Here is a 27,998-nt window from a genome sequence, read left to right on the forward strand (position 1 = left end):
CAAACAAACCCCGGCAGCTCGACTCAAACTCTACCCTTGCTTAAACCTCCGGTGAAAAATTATTATAACACATCAGAAGTTCAGTTAGAAGAAAAATTTCAAATGCCAGCTGTCTCCCAGGGTTTAAGTCCCGGAGTTCAAAAGCAGTATCAATTGGATTATTTCTCTTTCCGTTAGCTGTTTAGAATTTAACGTAATGCAAAGTGCTATTCTGATCAAAATCATCTTTCTCATCTCTCTCCTTAAATAAAACGGAGAAGAAATCATTCAGTATAAATGCATTTACTATACAAATCTATTTTCAATTGAATTTGCTGCATGCTCTAATTCATCAAAATTAATACAGGTACTTTCTATGTTAAACAAAAGGAAGCCGACTGAAAAATCGGCTTCTGCTGCGGATGCCTATCTCAATTACAAAACGGTGAAAACAGAGATTTAACTAAGCCACTCGGTCAAACCCTCCGGTCGGCGCTTACCTGCCTCAGCTGAAGGCTTCCTTCCCTTGTTAGCAGCGTGCAGCATCTCTAGCTCGCTCCAATCCTCACCACCGGTCTCAAATTACACTGCTAAGTCCACCCCCCCGCCTTTTTTTTCCCTTCTTCTTCTTCTTCTTCTTCTTTTTTTTTTTTTTTTTTTTTTTCCAGCAAGAAAATGCTTATTGAAAGTGATTAGTTTTTGTTGTCCCTTTTAAGTCCCTCCTGCGGGAAGGAACAGGGGAGCAATGTGACGCCACCTTTTAATCTTTTGTAAGAGTGAAAAGGCAGAAAAGGAACGCTCGATCAAACTGAGCTGCACACATGCCTAAAACTCGCAGGAGAGGCTGCTGCTGCCTGGCGAAAGCACCGCTAGGCTTGAGTGTAAGAACAGAGAAGAGAGGAGAGTCAATGAATTGTGACAACGTATGTGCATCAAAGGCAGGAGGAGAGAGAGAACAATGAGCGAGGGAAAGGCAGCGAGGAGAGAGGGATAGAAGCAGACAGAGAGAGAGGGAGAGAGAGAGAGAGAGACAGAGAACATCAAGAAAAGATAGAGCGGGTTTCAGGCAAAGGATTCTCAGAATAAAGCCACAGTGCAGTGTCTGGCAGCTTCTGTTTTTATCTCAGTGAGCATGATACACTGCCTCTCTCATTTAGAAACACATTCGTGTATCTTCCAGGTTTGAAAACTGAGATAATCGCAGTGTGTCCCTGGTTTTGTCTGATTGGCATTTAACTGTGTGGTGTACCTGTGATTTTTTAGGATGCGTTTATGTGCAATTTATTTCGCATATTTATTTATGTAGGCAAAAATGAAAGCTGCTAATTTCTACGGCAATTTGCAATGTAGTTTTACTGGCAGATGGAACTCTACTTATCATAACTGCTGACAAACTGCCATGGGTAAACAAAGGAAGAAACAAATGCTTCGAGGTCTTCATCATTGTCTTAAAGAAAAGAAAAAAGAGCCCACACCAAAATATTAGCACTTGCAAAACCTGTGTTTCCTAGTTCAAGCTTCCAAGGTGTTTCTCTCCATTAGTTTTCATTAATAAAGGCAAAATGGAAGGCATGGTGTCTGAAGGAAAGGTACTGGGAAGGAAGCTATTAGGAAAGTGAAAACCCTAAATTCTTTCTGGTTTCCCTCCAAATGTGACAACAGGATTGCTTTCGTGAGTCCTGGAACAGAGTTTTTGAGTCACTATTGCTACAGACTTTTGCTGCATCCTTCTCCCTTCCTGTACCATTTTAAAAGTAGGTTCCATTTTTAACACAAAGTCGAAAAGAGATGATTTCCCAATTCAAATTGTTTCAAATGGTGTGTCGCCAGCTTTGTTCCATTTCTACTCAACTCTTGCCACATGAGGGCTTGGATTACACAGTTAAATTCCCTAAGTGACCTCTTTTATAAGAATGTAAATTGCTGGTTCCAAGGTCAAGTATTTGGTATAAGTTATTGGTGAAAATGACTGCTTGCCTTTCATGGCAAGCTGAGCTAAAGCAGTAGTAAGTGAACAGGAAGAGGAGATGCCCAAGCTTTTGACTGACCATCTCTTTGAAATTAATCAATTCCAATATCTGAAAGTAAATTCTATGTGCCCTCCTTATAAAAAATATCATTTTAGAAACATAAAAAATAGAAAAACCAAAATACACAACCATTTCATTGCAACTTTCTTACGTCCCAATAACGTATCTTTGGACCCTAGGCATCTTGTAATTTGGAACTCCTATGCAAGCCACCAGATATAGAAGGAGAATTGGTCCAAGAAGAATAACACTCTCTTCCCCCACACTGGCCACACTGCTGTACCCAAAGAGGGATTGCTTAATCTTGTTACACTCAAAGTGTCATACTTTCCATGGTTTGCCAATAGGAGGGTATGTTTTTCCCTTGGACCCAAATAAAGAAATAATCCCCACCTCCACCCCAATGTGCTCAGGATGAAACTCTACTTATCATTAAGGCAGAGCAGAGAATGGAGAACACACAGGGGCTGAACAGAAGGCAGCTGGCCAGAGAACACAGAGTGCTCAGATGTAGAAGGGAAAGGAAGCTGCAAGGCCCAGCTAGCAGGGAGGGAAGTGGTGACTGGTAAATCCGGAATTCTCTGCAGACATTTTGCAGAGTGTATTGGTAGCAGCCTCCTTTAAATGGCATTATTGATACAGGTTCTATTGTTAAAATTTACTTTATACAAGGGAATAAGTGGACTGAGAATTTTCTGCCAATAAAAATAAGGATACAAGGATGCAACTATTTCAGCGCAATAAAAACAGGGGAGGGGGCCCAAGGTTTATTGAACAGGATCGGCAAAGCATCGTCAGTGAAAGACAAAAAGAAATCAAGACAGACCAAAAGAGAGATTTTTTTAAAGCTATAAATGGCTATCAGTGTTGCTGCTTATTTTTACCGCCTTCTTAGTGAGGAGGTGGGTACCCTGAGTGGATACTATTTGTAGTGGAGTGGATATATATCATATCAAGATGTAAGATATCTTGACTGGGGTGGGGGACTAGCTGATTATACTGGGGTGACCAAGTTATATTAATATTTCTTACTGCAATGTGACTTTTACATAACTTATTTCTTTGTGGGAGAGCTTTATATTCACATGATTGTATTGCAGCCTATGATACGGTAATTAAGTGCTCAGTTTTTGGAACCAGGTTACCCTGCCTAGGATTGAATCCCAGCTCCACTACCTAGCTGCTGTGTGACCTTGACTGAGTTAGCTGGCCACACTATGGGGCTGTGTCCTCGTCTTAAGATGGGTGGAAGGCTGCCTGCCTCATGGGTTGTCATTAAGAATAAATAATGCCTGTGCAGCAGTGAGTTCTGCTCCCAACACACAGCAAATACATTCATAAATGTTAACTTCTATTGTTAGGAAACCCAATCAACAGCTTTTTAAAGTTTTAAAAATGGATAACATGGGCAATATTTCATCACCTCAAAATGGATGACTCATAAAGACTCCTTTCCACTCTGACCTTCTTTACAAGCTCCACTTCTTCAAACTCCCCTCTGGGTTTTTCCACTTGGATAAGATGCTTAAAACAATGAGTTCTACAACCCAACTCAAGAACTCACCCTCAAAGCAAGCCCTCTCTCCAAATCTCACCAGTATAAAAATGGAAAATCCTTTGAGCCATTTAGGGCTCAGTTCTTCCCCCTACCTCCACCCACCCCCACTGCCACAATCATTCAATTACCAATAACTTAAATACCATCCCCATATCTCTTCAAGTTACTGTTTCCAGACCTCTGATACTTCTTGATTTGTGTACTTTTGCCTGGACTGTTGCAGTAATTTTTAATGCAGCACTTCTTTAGGCTTTTTTTTTTTTTTCCAGTGCTGAAACACAGAGAGGGTGGTGAAATGCAGCATCCATTCCAGGGGGCATTCCTAGGGTTCTGGCAAGGACTGCACCAGAGATAATAATATCGCCTTTCCCCTTCTCAGGAATGCACTTGGAATCTGAGTGAAGGAGAATGACATTATTCTATGTACGACCTTGAGTCTGCCCTAATGTATAAACCAGCTAATCTGGCAAACTAATACTTTAATATTACCATCTTGTTCATTGTGACACTTCTCCCAACTGTCGTGACACAGCTACTGAAAACAGCCATTTTAAAAGGTTGTTTTTTTTTTTTTTTTGTCTCCAATTCATCCTTCTCAAGCCAGAATAACCTTCTTAAAATGCCACTCTGAATGACATCCATTCCCAATAGTTATTGATTGGTCAATTGAAAGTCTGTTTTATTTCATCATCTTATGTATCGGCTTGCGAATCATCTGAGGTTCACAATTCCTTAGGGAATAAAGTGCAGATTTGTTTGCCTCATATTCAATCGCCTCTGCGGTTTGACACCAACCTATCTATGTAAACACTGGTTCTACCCCTACTGCTCAAGAGCTTACTGTACACCCAGCCTGATGCATATGCATCCCTTTCAGAGCCTCAAGTACATTATTCATTCTCTTTAGGATGTCCTCTTCTCCTTCATATCAACCTATTTAATTCCAATCATTTTATCAGAGACCAGGACAGGTTACATGTCCTACACAAGGTTATCCTTGACCTTCCTGGTTTGCAGTGCTGAAATGGTGCTAATTTCCATAGCTATCGCAGTGCTCTGGGATGTATCATAATTAGGAGCTTGGCTTGGGGTTAGTACTAGGTACAAATCCCCACCCTGAAATTTGTTTCCTAATTGTGGAACATGGGTCAAATTCCTTTACTCTCTAAACCCTGCTCCCCTGATTTGTAAAATATTGTGAGAACTTAGTAGCGAACACATATAAAGTGATTAGCATAATAGCTAGTATATAGCTAACACCTACACAGTAATGAAATAGTTCATCGTAATGGGAATGCTTCTTAAATGACAGGGACTTATCATTGCCTCTAATTTCCAACCTCGCAGCAACTCACCAAATGTCTTTATAGAAGACAAAACTGAGATTTAGCAAAATTAACTTACCAGACATCACACGAGGAGCAAATGACAAGGCCAGGATATTAACCCTTGTCTTTCTACCTTCTAGTTATTTTTATCCGTGTCAGGCATTGAGACTTAGCTTATGCCATATTGTTTCATTATTACTTGGCTTTTCAGGTTTGTGCCCCATTCTTCCATATATATTATAAGTTAAATGAGAACAATATTCATGTTTTAAATACTCTGCACCTTTAGTGCCTCCCACAAATCTGTAAACAAAGTAGCTTGCTTACTCAATAAATATTTGTTGACTGTTTGATCATCTATGCTCACGGAGATTAAAATTTTTAACCACATTTAAATTCAGAGACACTGTTTTTTGGAGGAAATGATTTCATCATGTTTCCTATGAAAACCATCAAAATTATACAAAATAATAGAAAAGACAAACATTACATATAAATGATGTATCTATGGCTGTACAGATAGAAACTAATGAAGTAGGAAGGTGATAAAAAGAAAAAAGCTGTAGGAAGGTGATACTCATTGATTTGGCTCCTCATACTTGGCATTTACATTCTGCTTGAAGATGGGCCCCTCAGGCCACCCATTCCATGCATGTAAAGGGAAAAGTTATTAGCTGAAAGTCATCTGTTTAAGGTTACACAGAAAGACAGAAATAACCACACAAATATCCACAGCATTTAATCACCTTTAATTCTTTCTTTTTAAGTAAATGCAATAATTATGTTCTCTTTAATTTTCTCTCTGGCTAAATCTATATAATACTAGAACAATCTGGAACAACATAAAAAATTCCAATATGATGTTTTTCTGTGTACATGATAATGAACGAGACTGTTGAATTTTCAACAAGTGGAATAAATGCTTTTATTTGAAATATACATTTATATCTACACGCACACACATCATAGTCTCTGCCTGTCTGTGCGCAAATGAAAACCAATACAACTAAGATGAGGAACTGCCTGTGCTCCCCGTATTAGGATAATCGATGGTGTCACACACTTACTGTCTTGAAGTATTTGCATAAACTTCATGAAGTCAGGGTATTTTTATGGACGCTGTTGTGGCTTTTCACTGCTATATTCCTAGTACTTCGACCGGTGCCAACACATGATGAGCGTTCGGTATGTATAGGTCTGATTAATGAATGAGCCATTCCATGTTGCCTATATTCATCTATTTCTGGCAATGTTTTAAAATCTGGTCCATATACCTCCAAACACAGTTTGTACCCTGCTATTTTTCTCTCTATGTTTTCCTTGTGCATGGAATGATTTGTTCAACGTATGCTATCCTTTGTTCAATGTAAGATATTTCTCCATCCAAAAATATTTCTCCGACATGATGTTAGCTCATAGTAAATGCTCTTTCTCTCATTTCTAAGCACCCATTGCTCACAACATTTTAATACATATAATTTTCCAATTAAGCTTGTCCTGCCTCTGGATATCTCAGGCTTTTGGTGAACTATTTTCTTCTAATATTACTAGGTCATTTTTATTCGATTCATATCTTACTTCATCGCATAGATTTTAAGTATACTGAAGGTTACATGAACAAAGTATCTTTTTTGAATAATATACGTTGTTATTCCTTTGAGCACTACATTGTACCTAGAATGTGCTTATTTAAAAAGACATGTTGATTTGGTGGGCATGCAGTTCTGATGGGCAGGGAATTCTGTCATTCAGAAATTATATGAAAGAGCTTATAATACAGTCCTTGGCCTTTTAAAAACTGTTGTTAAAATACAGTGAGTATAGTGCGAAAGTGCATACAGTTTTTTGTTGCTGTTTTACCCTGAGGTGGTATGAAAGGTCATTTATGTATTTACTTTGGCATGTATTTTGTGTGTACACATGCTGTGCCTCAACTAGTCTTCAAGTTGGTGTCAAAATCAGCTCATTCCAACAAATTGAGATTCTTGTGGTAGGAAGAATCAACAACTGCTCTCTGGAAGAACATCGTTTTCTCCTAATCATTTATACATTAGTTGGAAGTCAGCTTGTGTTGACCCATGGGCAGCTAATCGTCAGAGAGGGAGAGTTCTCAATTCTATAGGGTCTCTTCTATGGGGTCATTGCAAGCCCAACTATACATCTATCTCTTCTAGGAGGTTTGTTTTTCCTTAGGGTGAATATGATAGGGAAGAACATTATGGAAGAAACCTCATCTTAAAAAGCCTTTTACCTTGGACGAAAGGAGGTTTCTTAGGAAAGATTTTCACCCTCATAATGCTTCTGTCTGGATTCACTAGAGATTCATGCTCCTGAAATTGCCTACATATTTTTTTCCAAAAAGAAAAAAAAAATCCAAAATAAGAAAATAACATAACTTTTGAAGTTTCAAAAAAGCCCTAATGTATCTTTTCTTGTTTGTAAAGAGGAGATAATTCAGGTCCATTTATATATCCGTTTCCAAAATTGCAGTGAGTATATAATGTGATTAAAGGTTTGCGATATAGTTTTCTGAAATTAGTTTATTGGCTACAATAATTATATCAGATCTTACTTCGCCAATTAAAACAAATTATTTTACTTATAAAATTGCTAACATTAATTACCATGTTCTGGCATTTTGGTTTTTGTCTGCTGAACAGAAGTCTGTCTTGTCTGTTTTGCATAGTAATTGGAACAACCACTTAAGTGAAAACCAAAGTAGTGGAGTCACCTTATCATAAAGTAAAAATGGAAAGAAATCAAGAGAGAACCTCAAATCTCTGCTTCCCATGGTGGACCGAATAGATTTGGCCTCAATGAAACTAAGAATTTACGTTCCTCTCCATTGAGCTGAATGCAGGCTTTGGTGGACTATTTGGTTCTTGTTACTGATGTTTTTCAATATGGAACATTTGAAAGCATCCAACCAGAAGTTTCACAATGATCACAGCCTTGAACGTATTCATCAGAAAAACGCATTCGCTGCTACAGGTTTTATTTTTACAGGAACCAGTGTGCTGCACTGTTTGCGAGTTTTTTCAATACTCTTACCCATGACAATCACAAAAGCAATTCACAACCTTACTTATCAGATAGTTCTGTTTTACAATAATCTGGTTGCTATTTGTAAAATCCAGGATAAAACAGTGCAATTTCTGATGCTGAATATCTGAAAAGCTCTGGAAGCTGCTAGGAAGAGATATGCACTAAAATATGTAATGCGATGGAGTTACAACAAACAGACATTCTGGAGGGTGTACACTCTAGTGCATCTCAGAGTACGTGACATTTAATGGTGCTACTTTCAAGATTTGCAAATAAATTCTGGATTTAAACTGCTCCCTTCCACTCACAGGATTTTTTTAGCTCCCATATTTAACTCTTTCATTTAAAACAAGATAGAACTCTCTCAAAAAGAATGATCAACCAAAACAATCACCATTGAATAGCTGTTTCCAGAACAAAATGAAAGTAGGGATCTCAATGAGATCATTTATTTTATGAGCTAGTTCCTAAATCTCTAGATATACTATAAAAGTAACCACATCTTTCTGATGAGAATTTAACACAAAAAAAGTGGTGATTTTAACAGCTGACAAATCCCCTATAATAAGGGGCTTAAACAACAACAGACAAGCCACTTTTCCAGTGATTAGGCTGTGCAGATGTCAAAGAAAAGTGCCATACACTGCCTTAAAGAGTATAGACACCGTTAAATCTTTTTGGGTGTGTTTTCATGACCATATACTAGTGTGAGAGGAAAATGGGAATAACATACGCCACTGAGAGGCAGTATAGTGCAATAGATAAACTGACTGCATTTCAATCCCTGATCTGTCACCGTCTCAGCACATGGCATTAGCTAAATCACTTCACCGCTACCTACCTCAACTTCTCCGTCTATGAAATGGGACCAGTATCTCCCAGTTTCTGATAATAAGATAAATAAAAAGGCATTACCATAAAGGCCGATACCCCTATCATTTCTTTGTGCAGTTAAATTCTACCAAAGTTAAATCTACTGCAAGAGAAAAAGGAATTGCATTCTGGAGGCTAAACGCTGTTTTGGAAGCTGCTGGGGCACCAATTAATAGAGTGATATAATAAACCACTCAATAAAGCTGCACTGACTGAAAGAATTAATACTGTTCACCTCTTGTTGCTGTGAGTACACCACCATGTACTCAGAGGGTGCTCAATAAATATTAGCTGATGATGATATTGACAGGGTGCTGTGTAGTCACAACACTAAGTGAATTGCTAAGTTTACAATTGTTCAGAAAACTCGTTGAATAATTATTGGCAATAAAAGAAACCTGTCCCTGACCCCATTTACTTTATTATGACATCATCTCATGCATAATAAGACCATCACCCATCCCTGGAAGCTTAGTAGCCTTGTCCTAGTGACTTGAGACAATAAAAATAAGGTCATCCTATAAAACATATTTAGAATTTGGGCACTTCTTAAAACTTTTATTGTTAGTTTTTTTTTTATTTATTTTATTGTTAGCTCTGTTGTAATCTATCATCATTTCTTTTCTGGATATTGTAGAGCCTCCCAATTGCTTTCCACGATTTCTACTTTACGCCCCTGTGGCAGTTCCTTACGCTGGGGACTCCTAATGTATCTTACATGCATGTATTCACAGTCTTGCATAGTTCTTTCTCATACTGACTCTGGGATTGGCCATGGCTTGCTTTGGCCAATGGGCCATGGAAAACCATGATACAAGCAAAGGCACAAGAAGTTCTTGAGCATCAGGAAGAATGCCATAGCCATGAAAAGGCTAGCAGATGAAAAACCAAATGAAGGGAAGGGCTCAAACATTTCACGGAGTCCAGCCCCCATGTAACCCACCAGCTGGATGAAACTGTACAAGTAAATACATGCAAGTCCCACAAAAGAACTGCCTGGTGGACACACCAGAATGTGAGAAACAATAATTTCCTCTGGTTTAAATCTGCCAAGTTATGCTGTATTTGTTATCTAGTAATAAATGACTGATACCTCCCCTGCTGACAATTTCCAACTCTGCTAATCAGGATGATTCTTTTTACAGTGTAAGCCAGATAATCTTACTTCTCCTCAAAGCCATCTAAGAGCTCCTTATCTCAGAGGAGCCCCAGTATTTCTAAATACTTGGCTTTCTAAAGATTCGACATGCTCGGCCATTCCCCCAGTTTATCTGATGTCAACTCCACTAATCTCTCCCTCACTTTCCTCTTTTCAGCTGCACAGGCCTCTACCTCAGAGGTTCCTCTTCATGAACATGGATTACTCTCACACCCTATTTGGGTGTTTCCTTCAAAATCATTTTTTTCTGCAAAGCCTGCCCTGATGAAACTGCATCATCTCCTTGCCCCCAATTCCCCATCCCCTCTTTCTGCTTCCTCTCCATTGCACTTAAGACCTCTAAATCACTGTCTGACTTGTTATCTCAGAATGTAAGCTTCAAAGTAAGAAGTTGTCTTTCTGATTCCCACATTTAGAACGATGACACGTACGTAGGATCGACTTAGTAAGTACAGTTATGCACCAGTTAGCCATGCGGACACATTCTGAGACATGCATTCTTCAGAGATGTTGTCATTGTGCAAACATCATAGCATGCACTGACACAAAGCTAGATGATAAACCCAACTCGATTCCCGGGTATGGAGAACACTTGGCTGTATGGCATAGACTCTTGCTCCTGGGCTTCAAACTGGTCCAGCATGTTACTGTCCTAAATAATGTAGGCAATTGTAACACAATGGTAAGTATTTTAGTATCTCAACATGTCTAAACATAGAGTAAGTACAGTAAAAATACTGTATAAAAGATAAAAACTGGTACACCTATATAGGGCAGTTCCATTATAATCTTATGGGACCACTGTTGTATATGAGGTCTGTCCTTGACTGAAATGTTGTTATGTGGTGCATGCCTGTATTTGCTAAATTATAAAATTAATCCTTCTGGTCAGGGTGCTCAGGGCTACAGATTGGGTTCTATATTTAATGGCAACACTAAGATTGGATAGATTCTGTGAAAACACAGTTGGTGAAACTTACAAATTTTACGAGACACCACTTGGCAGAAGGGAGAGGTAGCCTTGTGGTCAAGGAGAAGAGAAGGTCAAGAAGGTTCTTTGGGAAGTATTTCATCAGAGGGTCTTTTCACAGGTAGTGAGAACCACAATCAAAAGCAAAGAGAGGTGACTCCTCACCAGGATAGTTACCCTGGAAAGGCTAAGAGGAACCCAAGGGAAGAAAACGAGACTCTCCAAGCCTGCTTGAATTTATTTATTTATTTATTTATTTTTGAGACGACGTTTTGCTCTTGTTACGCAGGCTGGAGTGCAATGGTGCGATCTCGGCTCACCGCAACCTTCGCCTCCTGGATTCAGGCAATTCTCCTGCCTCAGCCTCCTGAGTAGCTGGGATTACAGGCACCTGCCACCATGGCCAGCTAATGTTTTGTATTTTTTGTAGAGAAGGGATTTCACCATGTTGACTAGGATGGTCTCAATCTCTTGACCTTGTGATCCACCCACCTCGGCCTCCCAAAGTGCTGGGATTACAGGTGTGAGCCACCGCGCCCAGCCATGGCTGCTTGAATTTAAAAGGCAAGTGGCCACTGGCAGAAAGATGCCTACAAAGGGTAAATCTGATCTTTTTTTGGAAGACAAAGTTTGTGATGTGCTTGTACCTTTTTCAGGAAAAGCCTAAAAATAAAGCCAAATATATTTGAGGCTTGGTCTTTCCATGCTGACACCAGAGTTGAGAATGCACACTGAGTCAACACTGCTACAGTACCTGGGCATGTGCCCAGGATGTGACACACTGGCATTTAGGCTCCATAAACATGTAGATCACACGTGGTAGGCTTGCCACCATTTTCTATTTGACCGATCACAATGTTGGCCAAGCACCAATCACAGGCTTCCGTTTGAATACCTCCCGTTGTGAGCTCCTCTCAGGAGAAAGGGTCCATGCTACAAAGGCACAGTCTGGTCTGGCAGCATGGCCTCCAGCTTGCAGCATAGGTGTGTGGACAATAATTTACCTTAGTTAGTATAGAACAGGCGTGACCCGGGATGACTTCACCTAACCTACTCAATCTCTGTGCAAATCTCATCTGAAACCATCCATTTACCTCCTTGCCTACACCTCCTTCTCCTATTGTTGTGCAATTATTTATTATCTGAGTCCTTGATTGAATTGTTTCTAGCAGTCATGGAAACTCTATTGTTAGGGGGAAAACGCCTCTTTGCCCAACTAGATTTCTGGGTATGGGGAATAAAGGATGTTAGAGCTCTTTATATACAGATGTCTATGTCCAATTTTCCTAAAAATGAAAATTGCCAAAAAGCAAAGCACGCAGGAGATGTATAGTTGGAGGCCATCGCAGCCTCACTCTCCTGCTGATGGATGGTGCCCCCTGAATGATGGGGGGCCCTCGCTAACTCACTGCCATGGCTCCTGCTTTCAGGGAAGCCAGCACAGCCAGCCCTTAAGAGCGAATCCCTCCGCGCTCACCATCTCTTTAACTACTTCACTTAGTCATTCCTGGCCTTTTCCAAAACCAAAACACCAACAGGGACAGAGAGTATCTCAGCCCAGCAAATGACAAAGCTGGAAGGTGACGCTAGGGCGGGCTCGCTTGCTGTCTCTCTCTCTCTCTCTCTCTCTCTGTCTCTTTATTTTTAGGTTCTAATGTATACATTTTAGCATTTGATCCCATTTAAAATATTTACTTCATGATTTGTGGTAGGGGAAATGTTATTAAAAAAAATTTCTTGAGCTTAATTACAAAAGATTTAAATGTGGTCTCACTTGCAGAAAAAAATGTTACTCTTAACAATGAGGTGTAAATTGGTGTCTGCTTAATCTGTTCACAGTAGGAATAAAGCCTAACACTCACCTCCTCACCCTTATTTTTGTAGTACCTGGAAAATTAATACCTTCTTGGGAGTTCTTGCAGCATCTCTGATTTTTTAAGGAAAAAAAATATGGAAGTTTTATGCTTGATTTTTCTACCAGCTCTAAGGAGATTTATTTTGCTCCATTTGGGGCATCTATTTTGAACCATGGACCACAGCTACACTGTCTGACCCCAGCCACAGACAGCGGAAGTCCAGTCTTCTCTGGCCTCTCCTCTCCCTCTAACAAATATGGTCTCCTGCACATCCCAGAACGGAGTGAAAATCGTAGGGGAACCAGAGTGTTATTTATACAATGACCTTGGGCTCCTGGGGGAATTACAGGCCCTATTCTCTCCCTTACGATGTTTTACATTTCAAAGAACCTAGCTCTCTTTGATATTAAAGAATGAAATGTGCGATGTAATTGTTATTGTTTTATGACCTTTAATAGGTTAATCAGGCTGCATCAGGTTTTCTAGTGTGTGATTCTGTACCAGAAAAAATGATCTGCCTCAGAGTAGATGGATTCTGACAAAAGGGCTCAACATTAACATCGGAGAGGATGAACATACCTGGGTACTTAAATCCTCAAGAAAAATGGGGATCTTGCCTACCTCAGTTCCTCTGTGGATAATAGCAGTTTCTCAATTGGCATGATTGACATTTTGGGCTGGAACATGCCTTACTGTGGGGCTGTTGTGTGCACCACAGGCTGTTAGGCAGCATTCCTGAACTCTACCCACTAGATACCCACCACAGCACACCTTCTCCCCAGTTCAGGACCATCTAATGCTTCCAGGCAATGAGAAGTGTCCCTGGGGAGGAAAATCAACCCCAGTTGGGAGCTATGAGGATAATTTTTTAAAGTTGAGGTGGGGTGTTCTTTTTGGAATTATGATATAGTACAGAACCTACTGGCTGAAATGATCATTAATATAATAGTAGCTAACATTTCTTGAGAACTCTCTCTGAACCAATTAGCACTAGGCTAATTGCTTTATAGGTTTGATCTCATTTGATCCTAAAAACAAACCGATCAGATAGCAATTATGATCTACATTTTATAGTTACGGCAACTGAGGCTTAGAGGAGATAAATAATGTGCTCAAGACTGCCCAGCTGTGAAGTGGAAGAGTTAAATATGCCTAAACCCAGAGCTCCCTTGCAGGTGGCACCCTTTCCTTTCTGGTGTACATACTACCACTCTCCCTGTGGTTATAGTCCGAATATCTGCATGAAATTCAGGAGTTAATCAAGTGTCACTGTGTTAGGGAAGTCACCTACATGCTAAATAGATCTAAGAAAAAAATAAGGCAATGCTCGCCCTCAACTATTGTATGCAAAATGAAAAGTATAATACAGAAATAAGCTAAAATGCAGCCAGAGAGACTAAAGAGGTTAGAGACGGAGTGCTCTGGGACCGCAGCCTTCGATGTACCTCAGAGTCACCTGGGGTGGTGTTAAAATGCAAGTTTCATTCAGTAGATGTGGATTGCAGCCTGGGATTCTGGATTGCTAACCAGCTTCTGGGTGATGATGCCGTTGGTTTGAGGACCTCACTTCAAGCAGGTCACTGTTACTGTGCTGGGAAGTGTAGTTTCCGTGCATTTGAGAAGTGAGGCACAGCAGTAGGATCTGAGATGCCAAGGAAGCGTCACCGCAGGGTGGGAGGGGTAGAAGGAGGGGTGGGGATTGCCTTGGTCGTGAGAGCCACCCTTGTCTGTCAGCCCTGCACTTGAAGCAACGATGGTGTGTCTGCACTTGTCAACCACCTACATATACAGCTAAACATCTGCTATTTTTAAAGGACAGATATTAATTTGAAGCACGAAACACCTACCCACTGCAAACATATTATATTCTGCAAACATATTATATTCTCATGAGCAGTTTCACAATTTTGGAATAGAACGCTTCTTTCTCTCCAACATACTACGATATGGAATACATAAGAAATATCTCCATTTCTGCTCCCTCCCACCCCTATAGATACTGAGACATGAATGGCTGTGGGGCTGCAATGGGCCACGCGTTTATTTAACAAGGAAAAAAAGCTACACATTGGAGGCCAAAAACAGAAAGAGGCGTTTTAATCCTGTGAAAATCACTATTAAAATGACGGTGCTGAGGATTGTACACTGCATTACCATTTGTTTACCTGCACTCCAAAATCAAGTCCTATAATAAACATTCACAAAGCAATGGTTTGGGAACTGATCTCCACTCATGTTTGAGGCCTCTTCACCCAGACCACTGAGCCCATGGCAGATCACAAACTGTTTTGTGACATCTGGATTTGACTGGGGGTCAGAAGGAAGGGGATGAATTTTGGGTCACTTGGCTTTCGGAACATATTTGGCTAATTCTTCACCCACATTACAGGAGGACACACCAGAGGAATGATTTGCTGGGATGTAGAGGTGGACCACAGTTAATAAAGGGCTGAGAGGCTCAGAAGTGGAACCAACCAATTATTGCTCATAATTTACTCAGATATAAAGTGGGAGGTGTGAATTGTACGTATTTGAGTTTATGGGTATCACCACCATTCAGATTGGGCTGTTCATTGGAGTAAGATTGCAAGTTCATGTTCATTCATTAAGTCCCCACTATGTGCCAGGCCCTGGGATGAGTAGATAAACACTGTTCCTCCTGTCCTCAGGGGTTAACTGAGATAAAGTGTTCCCCATTCGTGAGTCTACCTTTATGATTATTCCCACGGATTGTACCTACTATTCATTGTACTGATATGTACTCAGTTTTTTTCCTTAGACCAGTAGTCCCCAACCTTTTTGGCACCCGGGTCTGGATTCATGGAATACAATTTTGCCATGAACGCAGGGGATGGTGGTGGTGGGGATGGTTTGGGGATGACACAGGCATGTTACATTTGTTGTGCAGTTTATTTCTATTATTATTACATACTCATCATAGCATAGAATCAGTGGGAGCCCTGAGCTTCTTTTCTTACAACTAGAGGGTCCCATCAGGGGCTGATGGAAGACAGTGATGGATCATCAGGCATCAGATTCTCATAAGGATTACACAACCTAGGGGTTTGTGCTCCTATGAGAATCTAATGCTGCTTATGATGATCTGACAGGAGGTGGAGCTCAGCTTCCCTCACTCACCTGCCACTCACCTCCTGCTGTGCAGCCAGGTTCCTAAGGCTACCGGTCTGTGGCCTGGGGGTGGTTTTAGACAATCTCAGTTTTCATACTTTCAATTTGGCTTCATCTTAATAACAGTATTTTTGAAATTACGTGTTTGAAGTACTCTCGGGACTGACCAAACCAATTGCTAATGTTAAAATATCCTTCTGCGACTATTGGAAGACAAAGCCTACCCCAGCCTTGGGAGTGTCTACCACCACCCTGGCACTGTGGCCAAGCCCCATGGACTTCCCCAGAATCCAGAAAATTCAAAGTCAGGCCCAGCACAGGCTGGAGCTTCTAACATCTTGATACCATACTCCAGACAGTGTCTGTTCTGACAGGCCTCAACCCATGCCTTAATGGTTCTGCTTCCACAAAGCACTCAAGGTTTCTGTTTCATAGTTTTTAGAGGATCTCGTATGCAGTTATCTTAAAAACAAAATAAACCTTCCTGCTCCAAAAGCCTGTTGCATAGCAGTTCCAACTACTAAATCTGCAATATGAGAAGTTATATTTTTTCCAAGGTTCAGATTCTCTCTTCTGTAAAATGAGTATAATGTAAATATTTCCTATTTTGTGAATTAAATCAAGGTTTTTTTCCATCTCAGGGCCATTGACATCTTGGGCCAGATAATTCTCACGTGCGGTGACTGTCCTGTGCCTTGTGTGATGTTTAGCAGCCTCCCTGGCCTCTATCCACCAGATGCCAGTAGCATCCTGCAAGTGATGGTAATCAAAAATGTCTCTAGACATTGTCTAATATCCTCTGGAGAGCAGAATCACCCCCCATTAGGTATGACTGAAATAACTGAAATAAGCCATGTAAAGTCTCAGGCTAATATCGGGCTCATATTATAACCTCGGTAGTAATCGGTGCACTTCTTAAGTGTTTCCTACATGGTTGATATTCTTCTAAGCACTTTAAAACTATTGCTTCATAAACTGTCACACAACTTTGTGAGTTAGGCCTTGTTATTATTCCCATTTTATGAATGAGGAAAATAAATGCCAGACAGTAAAAGTAACTTGCTTGTAATTCCACAGTAAGTCACTGGCAGAGCTGGGATTTGAACAGGCAATTCATCTCCAGAGGTTGTGCTCTTAGCTTTTTCGCTTTCCTACCCTTGTAGAAGAGAAAGTCTCCACAAAAAAGGCATCATGGTGACGATCATGATGGTGATGATGGTAAGAATGATGTTGATGAAAATTACGTAATCGCACAATAGGCTAAGATTTGTATATTAAAATTATAGTCCAAAGTTAAAAAACTCAGAAAGAAGCATACAAGGTACTTGATAAGAAATTCAAATATGGATCATCCATAATTAAATTTTCACATGCCAATGGTTTGTGTATATGCACACACACTTTTCTCAAAATGATTAGAAAACTCTGAAATTTCCCAAAGCCGATAAAGATTAAAAACAAACAATAAAGAAAAACTTAACATTTCAAATAAAGAAATGTGCATTCTGGTAAAATCCCTAATTGACATTATAAAGAGTTCAGGGAATTCACAAACTGTGCAAAGACGCAGGGCTGTTCCACTGCTATGAGAAGACACTTTGGAAAATCAGATGCTGTGATCAACACAGGCACCTAAAATACAAGTGTGACCAAGGGTTGAGGGGCACATGCTGCACTCCCCATGGGTGACTGAGCTTTGCATATTTTCCCAGGGATTCTTCTCACCCCAACGTCCTAGGCAGCCAGTATACATCAAAAGCATTGATACAGACTGAATTCTACTTGTCAAGGGTGGTATAAGAGAGCTCAGAAAGGCCCATTGGCCTACTATGGTGGCTAGAGAACTATTTCTCTAAATTTTCTTTCCACTTACTAGCAACAAAAGGAAATATTTTGTGACATTAAATGCCCCTGGAAACAAAGTGTGGGTTTACATAAGTATACATCTATTGCTTCCTCTGACAAACAAAAACTCATACCCCAAAATCAAAATCAACACAACTAGAATAAGCAAATGTACACACAGAATTCTGATGTGACAGAGATATATATATGTAAGTATATATACATATATATGAAAGAGAAACTGAAATATAGATTAAGAATAGCAATTCAGAAAGACGCCATTATTGCCTTCCTCTAAAGTTTTAGAATCCAGGCTACCATTGAATTATTAAGTTTGTCATTGTTGAACACAGAAAAATGAGAGCTTTTCTACATTTGACTGAAAATCTTTGCATTTCTACCAGTCTGAAATAGAAACTTGCAATTAAATCAATTAAGCAATGAAAATCAAATATTCCATTAAAATCTAATTTTCCTCATATCTGATTGGCTGTAACTCAACTGAGCTGGAAACAGATGAGAGAGGCAAAATGACTCAAAGTCTGAGACATGGAGACAGGAGAAAGGGAAAATATTTAACATGTTCATAGGAAATTTAATAAGGGCATTTTATTTTCCTTCTGCTTGTGTAAGTTTAACCATTAGGGGTTCCCCAAACATAGGATGTGAGAACTAATGTGGCAGACTGAAATGAGAACAGCAAGATTGCTTTCTCCTCTATCTTCTTTTTGCAATCATGTCATTGAAGTTTCCTATTCCCCTTATGGAATTTGAAAAGGCTGGCCCAAGCTCTATTCAGAGGGAGCTGTCTGGCTTCGGAGCTCTCCAGCAGGCCCAGATTTAGTTGCTATGACCGACAGTCAGATTGGAATTGGCTGTGTTTACTGATTCCAGGAGTTAGAGACCCAACATGTCAGGGAGGGATTTATTCTTTTTAGTAGCAAAATGGAGGAGTTGCCTCTTGGGGATTTAGGGAAAGAACATGCCAACTGACTTACATATTATTTTCCCTTCGTTCTTAAAGGTGACACAAGCTACCGACTTCCATACCAGCAATCCCTCCATGAATGGAAGGCCAAATCTCCAAATACGAGATAGAAAATGACTTCTTATGTTGCAGTACAAAAAGCAATACAGTGAGGAGAAGACAATAACTTATAAGTAAGATGCTTTTCCAGGGTTTAACAGACAGCGGGGGAGCCTACCAAGTTTGAGTTAAATATAATATTGAGGATGAATTTTTGAAATACATAAATGAGCAAAAAGAGAAAAGTAACACTTCATGGGCCACAGTGAGTTTCAAATGTTAAACACAAAGGTGCCGTTGGTCAGTATTTCTCAGATGGCTTTTTAAAATTCAATCGTCAAAACTATTTTTGAGGCCAAACTGCTGAAATCTCCCAGAAAGCTGTTCATGTGTTTGGCTGTTGTAGCCAGCCCCAAATTAGGTAGACATGAGAAAGTAGAGAGAGCTGCAAAAGCTTTTCCAAGTCCCACTGGAAACAACTGTGTGAGTGTGTGTGTGTGTGTGTGTGTGTGTGTATGCATGTGTGCATGTGTGTGTGCATGTGTGTGTGTGCGTGTGTGTGGGCATGTGTGTATGCATGTGTGTGCGGTGTGTGCACATGTGTGTATGCATGTGTGCGCATGTGGGCGCATGTGTGTATGCATGTGTGCGTGTATGCATGTGTGCGTGTGTGTGCACACATGTGTGTATGCATGTGTGTGCGCGTGTATGCATGTCTGTGTGCGTCTGTGTGCTCGTGTGCATGTGCGCATGTGTGTATGCATGTGTGTGTGTGTGCACGTACATGCATGACTGTGTGCTGGGCAGAAAGGAAAGTGTTTACTTCAACTGGTACCATTGCTTTCCAGAGAGATGACTGATGGGAAATGTGTGTTTTTAATCCTGACAATTGAAAAAAATTAATTTATAAGGATTTTCTTTGCTTTCCTACTCACACTCCCCCCCAGCATCTGTCTACTCTGAGCAATTGGAACAGGTTGGAGGAGGAGGAGGAGGAGCAGGAGAAGAGAGAAGCTCCTTTGAAAGTAAACAACTGCTCCTGAATTTCTTATCTTTGCCACCCTCTTGGCCCAGTCTATTTCTTGGTCACATTGATAGTAGTTAAATACAGGCTCTGGGGTCGAACTGCTTGGGTCTGAATTCCAGTTCCTCTGTGTACCAGCTTAGGGACCTTGGGCAAATTACTTCACCTTTCCGTGCCTCAGTATCCTCAGCTGCAAAGTGCAAAAGATAGCAGAACACATGCTTTATGGTTGTTATGAGAATTAAACATAAAAGTCGCTTAGAAAGGTGACCATTGTATCTTTTCTCCACAGCTAAGTATCCACAGCTCTGAATATACCTGTCACTGCTCCATCCACCCTCATAACAGGACTACAACCCAAAATCCCCTATGCCATTGGACTCATTTAAATGATGAACACTGTATCATGAGGTCACTGAATCTAAGCATCTGATCAGAACAAGTGTCAGAGAACGAATGAAAATAATCATCACTCCCTTTAAAAACACATATGCTCAAGTCTTTCCAGGGAGTCTGGCTGGGTTATCATCTTTTATATTTAGAGTATAATACAGCCAACAATTACATCAAGGCATGGTAACCTTCCTTCCTTCAATTTAACCATCACTCTGGTCCAGAAAAATGTCATTCCTATTTTAGAGTCAAGATAAATAACAATTTGTTGTCCATAAAATTGGAGGGCAGTACTACAGAATAAGTGAGAAAATTGATATTGCTGTGGTGGGAATTCTGGACAAAAAATTCAATTGTCCAGGGGAAAGCCTATAGGAGTGACCCTCAGGCGCTTCCCACGAGAATCAAGCCCTGTTTGAGGAACTCCTCACCGTGTGCCATTATGTTGTGAGACCTGAAGAGGACCCTTCCATGCTGACAGGAGACACCCCCCCCCATCTTGCCCTCCTCCTCCCCTTCTCAGGGAGACACTAGGCTCTGTCCAGCCTGCCTGGCCCACCTGGAATCTTCTAGGTCTTTCTATCACAATACTGCTTTAGAAAAGTCTGTGTGAAGGAGGGGACTCTGGTATTTAACTCCATCCATCAATGTCAACCCCTCTTTCCCCTCTACCCCAACAGCTTGGTCCATTTACCTAAAAGCTGAATAGCCTAAATTGATGGATTTTGTACTGGTCTCATTAGAAAGGGAAATTAGCCAGGCACCGTTCAGCTGTGCAGAAGGCATGCTGATCCCGAAAGCCCTTTCCAACCCCCGCCCCCAACCTTTTCTTCATCACATATGACGTCCATGATTTCCCTAACATTTCTTAAAGCTTTCATTATCCACCACTCTAGTTTGTAATGAATACAAAGCTCCAAGTTCCCATCTCCTTGTCTCGTTACCCAGCCCAGAGCTAAGCACAGATCTGGACACTATGTGAGAGTAGATGACTTCCTACGCTGTCCTATTCAGAGTTTGCTTTTGATAAATCAGCACTATTTATTGACACAGTACTATCAAAATTTTAGGTCCTGCTGCCCCTCCAGTCCCGTTTATACTACCCTCCTCCCAACCCTGTGTTCCTAACACACTGACCTGCTGTCAGCTCTTGGGGACCATAGGCTCCCTGTCACCACTGAGCCAGTGTTCATGTGTTTGTGTGTCTGCAATGGTCTTCCCTGCTCCTCAGGTAGTTTACTATTCTTCAACATTTAGTTTCAGCACATGACTCACTTCCTTAGAGAAATCTTCTCTGATCCCATCAAGGTTGGTCAGTTTCCTTTGCTGTGTGTCATCTAGAATCATGTCTGTCTATCAAAGCACTTTCCCCAGTTTGTAATTGTGTTTTTATTGGTTGCTTATTTGATTAATGTCTTGTTTCTCTACTAGACTATAATGCTGTTCCAGGGAGCAAGAACTATGTCTCATTCATTCATTCATTCAACCTTAACTTACCATTGCATACCAACACCTATCATAGTGCCTGGCAGCTAGCAAATGTTTACTAAATATTTGTCAAGTGAATAAAGATCATGCAACCATGAGGGCTATGCCATTAGGATGTTTAAGAATGTAACACCTCTAGTTACCTATTACTTTTTATCTCCCTAGAGACAGCAAGAGAAGAAATCTCAATCATCTGTGCAACAAATCTTTATGGAATACTTCCTATGAACCAGGCTTTGCAGAAAAGTCAGTCATCTTGCATGCCCAAAGCAGCAAACTCCTCAGTGTTAATGGGCATTACCAGACTACAATGTCAAAAGCGTCTGCACAATGCTAATATAGTCCCTTTTTTTTCTGGGGGCGGGGTGGGGAGCGGGAAGGATGGGAGCATGAGCTCTGGTCCTTAGTAATCTCAGTGGCATTTAGTCTTGACTAAATATGGTGGCTTCCTAAGCAGTGCTTCACAAATATGAGATTAATATTAGCAGCTCCAGAGAATCAAGGTAAAAATCATGGGAAAGAATTATCATTCTCAAAATTAGTACGAAATTAATACTAAATAAAAAACAAATGATGACAAGTGAAGTTTTCTGACATATTGAAAAAAGACTACAGCACCCTTTTGACTCTGCCTAATGTGCACCTGAGTATATTTATTCAGCTTGAACTTTAGGATTTTATGGAGTTCTGATTAATAACACAGCTATTCCAGGCTATTTGGTACAAGTGGACCAAGAATTTTGCCGCCTTGCCTAGCTCATTCATTTGTGATAGCTTTGCAATGACAATGGCCTAGAGATACTTTCTAGGGCACTTGAGAATTTCGATTAATAAGTAATAGACTTAAGTGATTTATTGCAGGTATTATGCTTTTTCTCCCCAGAAAACTCACAACCTAGCTGTTCAGGGAATGAACTATTTGAGAACAATTGCCAAGGAGCTGTTAACTTCTGTGCCTGCCTGACTTGAAGGAGTTCGGCCACGTCCTCCTGTTCCCTTACCAATAGCCTAGAAGTTAACCCCAGCTTGGGAGCCTTCATGATTCAAGTCCCCCAGAGATGGCCGTTAGCTGTCCCAGTAAAGAGCAATCTTGAGACCTTTCAAATTCCATAGAAATGAATTAACATATGAACACTGTGCCCCTCAAAGGCACACAAGGGAGTAGGTTTGTCCAACCATTTAACTTACACAAAATTGATACCAGCCTTTGGCAGAAATAAACAAATACATACACAGATTAAATAATTCAAAACTTATATTATATGGATTTATTTTTTTGTGTGTGTGTATGTATGTGTGTGTTTCTCCATATAGAGAGATTGGTTAAGTGTTATGGAGAAATAAAATAACCTATAAACTTATATTTTGCTTATGGATTTGCTCATTAGCTTAGTGTAAAAGACATATATTTATTATATACTTGTTTATCACTTACTGTTGACAGATGTACAGAGGGATGAATGGATGGATGGACAGATAGATGAGTGGGCAGATGAATAAAGAATCCGTAGCCTTATGGTTTGCTTACAAGTTGCTTATTGCTACTGCATTTACTGGGTCTCTTTCTATAGGAAAGTGAGGGCACTGATAACAGCAGTCTTGTATTTCTTGTTCATTCCTTCATTCTCAAGGCCTAGAAAAGGGTCTAACATATAGTCAGCACTATTTTCTGACATAATAAGCACTTTGTACTTTACCATATATAAATACACATGCATTACTATACCAGGAGGTACACACACCTCATGGATGACTCAAGGGATTTTCATAAGTAATTCTCATTATATTTAATCTCTCATCTCTATAATGACAGTGACTTTAGAACCTCCTCCTCTAACAATAAGACAACTGTACTATATAAGAAGGTTATAGCTGGGTGGGGTGGTTCATGCCTGTAATCCCAACACTTTGGGAGGCCAAAGCAGGCAGATCACCTGAGGTCAGGAGTTCAAGACCAACCTGGCCAACATGGTGAAACCCCATCTCTACTAAAAATACAAAAATTAGCTGGGCGTGGTAGCTCATGCCTGTAGCCCCAGCTACTTGGAGGCTGAAGCACAAGAATCGCTTGAACTCTGGAGGTGGAGGTTGCAGTGAGCCAAGATCATGCCACCGTGCTCCAGTCTGGGTGGCAGAGCAACACTCCATTTCAAAAAAAAAAAAAAAAAAAAAAAAAAGAAGGTAATTTATTGGGTAGAAAGTACTCCAGCCTGCAGGGATGCACATGGTGTCCGGGGTGTTGTCAGTGTGTGAAAGATTCCGCTCCTCTAGAACATACTGACAGACCACAGATCGGCTGGCTGCTATTAACAAATTCTTGGATGCAGGAGGGATGTGCAAAGAGGTCTGCATAATGAGGTTCCTTTTTCTCCCTCCCTGTAATGTTACAGCCATAAATGGCCACCACTTAACCAAAATCGAAAGTAATTTCTGACTCCTTGGTGGAACGAGAATATTTATACTAATATTTTTGATCAAGAGTTGTGAGAGACTGGCACTAATGTAAATCAGCGCTCAGGGAATCCAGCACCGTAATAAAAATCTTTGCTGGGCACAATATGCTTCAGTAGTACAGCAAACCAGCAGTACATACATTTGCCTCTAGCTCGTAGCTAGGTATATTCACTGCACCATATGCTGGTTTCTTTAAGTAACCCATTACACAGAAATTAAATATCTTGTGACAGATTGTTTTGACAGTGGAAAAAAAAGAAAGCGAAGAGAGTGGGAGAGATTTAATTTTTTAAAAAATGCATTTGACTGAAGGCAAAACGTTAGGTAGATGTTAATTTAACAGATGTCTAGTTTTGCATCATCAGCCTGAAACAGGCAATTTCTGGCAAGCCCTCTCACCACATCGCAACGCAAAATCCTCTCAATTCCGCATGGATATGTCTTTCACAACCTTCCAAGTGAGCCATTTTCATTCAAAGGAAATGCCTGAAATTACTCAGGGAAGATGCTAACACCTGGCAATAGTTTTGAAGGAAGAGTCCATGAATGCGTAGAAGTATAATGGAACGAAAGTTAGCTCACAGCAACGTTTTAGTTGATAGAAAAAGCAGAAGGAAATGTATTCACACTAAAAAAAAAAAATACAGCTAACCCATCACAAAGTTACTGTGTATGATAAAATAACCTCCATCTCCATGGTGGTTACAGGTAGAGTTCTTTTTTTAAATCTATCGTACGGGTACATCAAATCTCAGGTGCCATTATTGAGATGTTGTTTGAAAACAAAAGGCATCTGAAGAGGGATGCTTTAGGTCCTCATTGCTTTTAGGCTGCTTCTTTTGGAAAAACCCCACTCCTCCATATTAGGCCAATACAGAAATCTAATAGTTACGAGTTGTATAAATATCTGATTTATATATAAGTGCCTAACAGCTGACTTGGATAGCAGTTCACTAGCTGATATCATGTTAGGTTTGTTACTGAGCAGACATTTAATCAAACTTAATTAACTTGGATTTTGTAATTTTATTTTCATTTTGGAGCCAGTACATTTTATTTTTAGGACACAGATATCTTCATAAGCCTTATAAAGTTCAAGTGTACTAGATACGGTACAGGCAGTCACCAAGAGAGAAAAACGGCCCTTTACAGGCCAGGCATGTTGGCTCACACCTGTAATTCCAACACTTTGGGAGGCCAAGGCAGGTGAAACATGAGGTCAAGAGATCGAGACCATCCTGGCAAACAAGGTGAAACCCTTCTCTACTAAAAATACAAAAATTATCTGGGCATGGTGGCGCATGCCTGTAGTCCCATCTACTCAGAAGGCTGAAGCAGGAGAATTGTTTGAACCTAGGAGGCGGAGGTTGCTGTGAGCCGAGATCATGCCACTGCACTCCAGCCTGGCAACAGACTGAGACTCCATCTCAGAAAACAAACAAAAAACCAAAAGGCCTTTGACATAAAATTAAAAAATGCATATAGATTTGGGATTGGTGTTATCCTCAGTCTTTTCACACCAAAGATATGTTGAAATTCATTCTTGGGTGGAGTCCATAAGATTACTCTGCTATGATTGGCTGAGCTGAAATACTACCACAAACCTAGTTCCTAGCACAGTTCTTACTGTGATAGATACTTCTAGAAAGAAGGAAGAGAGGCAGGAGAGAAAGGATGGGAGGAGAGAGAAAGAAGAAGAATTCTGCTATTAATACAAAGGATTAAGAATCTATCCTTGTAGTTCAAAGGCTGCTCTATATAATTCTGCAGGATTATTAATTAGCACTACTTATTTTAATAACAAAGAACATTTTACAACTAATACAATAAAACATTTCACTCTCAATAAACTGCAAGTTCCATTGCTTCCCCCACCCAATGCACACAGATTTCCAACAACTGAAAAATACTTTAGAGAGCCCTGTGTGTGTGCATGTGTGTGCATATGCGTAGCCATTTGATTCAGCATTTTTATTTTTAGGTATTTAAAGTAAATGGTCTATATCTGTTTTTTGACAGACTATGGTAACAGGCCATCTTGAAGGGCTGAGAGAGATTAATGATATTATGGAAACCTTTGTAGAATGAAACAAAATTGGTCTCCAAACAATTCAATATGGGGAAGTGTATGTGTGCATGTGTATGAATGTCTCTGTGACCTGTAATAAATACTGAGTTACAGAACACTGTCCCCAGGTGATTCCATTGTACTTTACAAACATTGCAACTATGGGAAATGAGGAAAATTAGCCTTGTGTATTCAAAGATGCTAAAAAAAATGCTTACTAGAAAACAAAATTTACAGAGAGCTAGACAGTTTACACCAACCACATATTCCTTCTCATGAGAGCAGTACCAAGTCAAGGACATGATCTGCAATTGAAGAAACTGGTAAGAGAAAAAATTTTAAACCACTATAGAACTGCAAAAAGAATAAGAAAAAAAATCTGTCAACACGAAAGAGTCCTTTCTCACTCTCTGAAATTCTAATCCAGTAATCATGTCTGCCTTCTAAAGCACATTTCATCTGACTATCTCAAAGTCCTTTATGGTATTAAACACTCACTGAATCCCTGAGGTGGGTAAAATTATTCTAGTCATTTTACAAATGTACCTATTCTCTCAAACCTCTCATCCCGGGGAATGATAAGTCTGGGAATAAAAATCAGGAATCGATGAATGACCAGAGTTCTTATTCCTTTAACCTGTTTCATAATTACTTAAGGGAAAACTCCTTGATTGCTACGAGAAAGCACCCTGATGGATTCAATGTACCTTTCTGATTTGGTGTAAATTATCTTGATAGATGCCAATGTGTTCTTATTCCTATCCTTGTCTCCACCTTTTTCCCTGTCCCTTAAATTGAAGTGTTGAAGAATATGTCAGACATGTGACAAAACAGAAAAATAGAAGTAATTAAATATGCAAAGAGAAAGCAAGCTCATTGCATATTTTGACATCTTCAGGTCTTAAGGGCTATTATGAGTCTATACTCAGTTAGCCATGGGACCTTGGACCCGGCATAAGACCTCTCTGAGCCTCTGTTTCCACCTCTGTAAAGAGAAAGTTAAATTATGCAAACTTTCAAGTCCTTGGCAGCTCCGCTATTTATTATATGATTCCACATTTATAGACATAATAGTTTCTGTATTTTGGCATGAATCTCCATTATGATTAAAAAGAAATAAATTTAAGATAAATATTTCAAAATATTTCCAAAAACAAAAGTGTGGTTGAGAAGCACTTGCAATGCCAAAATCATACTTTTCCCTTCATATGCTGCTGCTCTTAATGGATCCTGTAGAGCAAATAGCCAAGTTCAGATTCTACTGCTAAGGCCGGGCGTGGTGGCTCACGCCTATAATCCCAGCCCTTTGGGAGGCTGAGGAGGGTGGATCACCTGAGGTCGGGAGTTTGAGACCAGCCTGGCCAACATGGTGAAACCCTGCCTCTACCAAAAATACAAAAATTAGCCAGGCGTGGTAGCACATGCTTGTAATCCCAGCTACTCAGGAGGCTGAGGCAGCAGAATCACTTGAACCCTGAAGGTGGAGGTTTCAGTGAGCTGAGATTGTGCCACTACCCTCCAGTCTGGGCAACAAGAGTGAAACTGTATTTCAAAAACAAACAGATTCCACTGCCAGACAGATGCTGGTCTACAAAAAAAAAAAAAAAAAAAAAAAAAAAACAAAAAAAAAACCAGTGGACTTCAAGTTTAAGTCCCACTGGAATAACCCTGTGCTTTTGGCTGACATGTTAGGAATGTATCAATGCAGGCAATGAGACCGCCCCTTTGAAGGAGAGATAAGCGGAGTCTCTGTACCCAGAGTGTCCATGAGA

General features: G+C 40.2%; 1 protein-coding gene across 15 annotated transcripts in view; it reads right to left on the minus strand.

The window, feature by feature from the left end:
• TENM2 (teneurin transmembrane protein 2) overlaps positions 1-27,998 on the minus strand; it is a 3,817,113-nt gene that overhangs the window by 682,031 nt on the left and 3,107,084 nt on the right. For 4 of the 15 annotated variants that reach the window (XM_010346676.3, XM_039460510.2, XM_039460509.2 and 1 more), the window contains exon 1: positions 480-27,806. The exons of the other annotated variants lie outside the window; for them this stretch is intronic. In XM_010346676.3, coding sequence (XP_010344978.1) covers positions 480-525 — 46 coding nt within the window. In that variant the 5' untranslated portion in view covers positions 526-27,806. Of the gene's footprint in view, positions 1-479; positions 27,807-27,998 lie in introns of those variants that run through there. 15 annotated transcript variants of the gene reach the window in all.

The sequence above is a fragment of the Saimiri boliviensis genome, chromosome 20 (assembly GCF_048565385.1).
Source record: "Saimiri boliviensis isolate mSaiBol1 chromosome 20, mSaiBol1.pri, whole genome shotgun sequence".
In the NCBI taxonomy this organism is placed as follows: Eukaryota; Metazoa; Chordata; class Mammalia; order Primates; family Cebidae; genus Saimiri; species Saimiri boliviensis.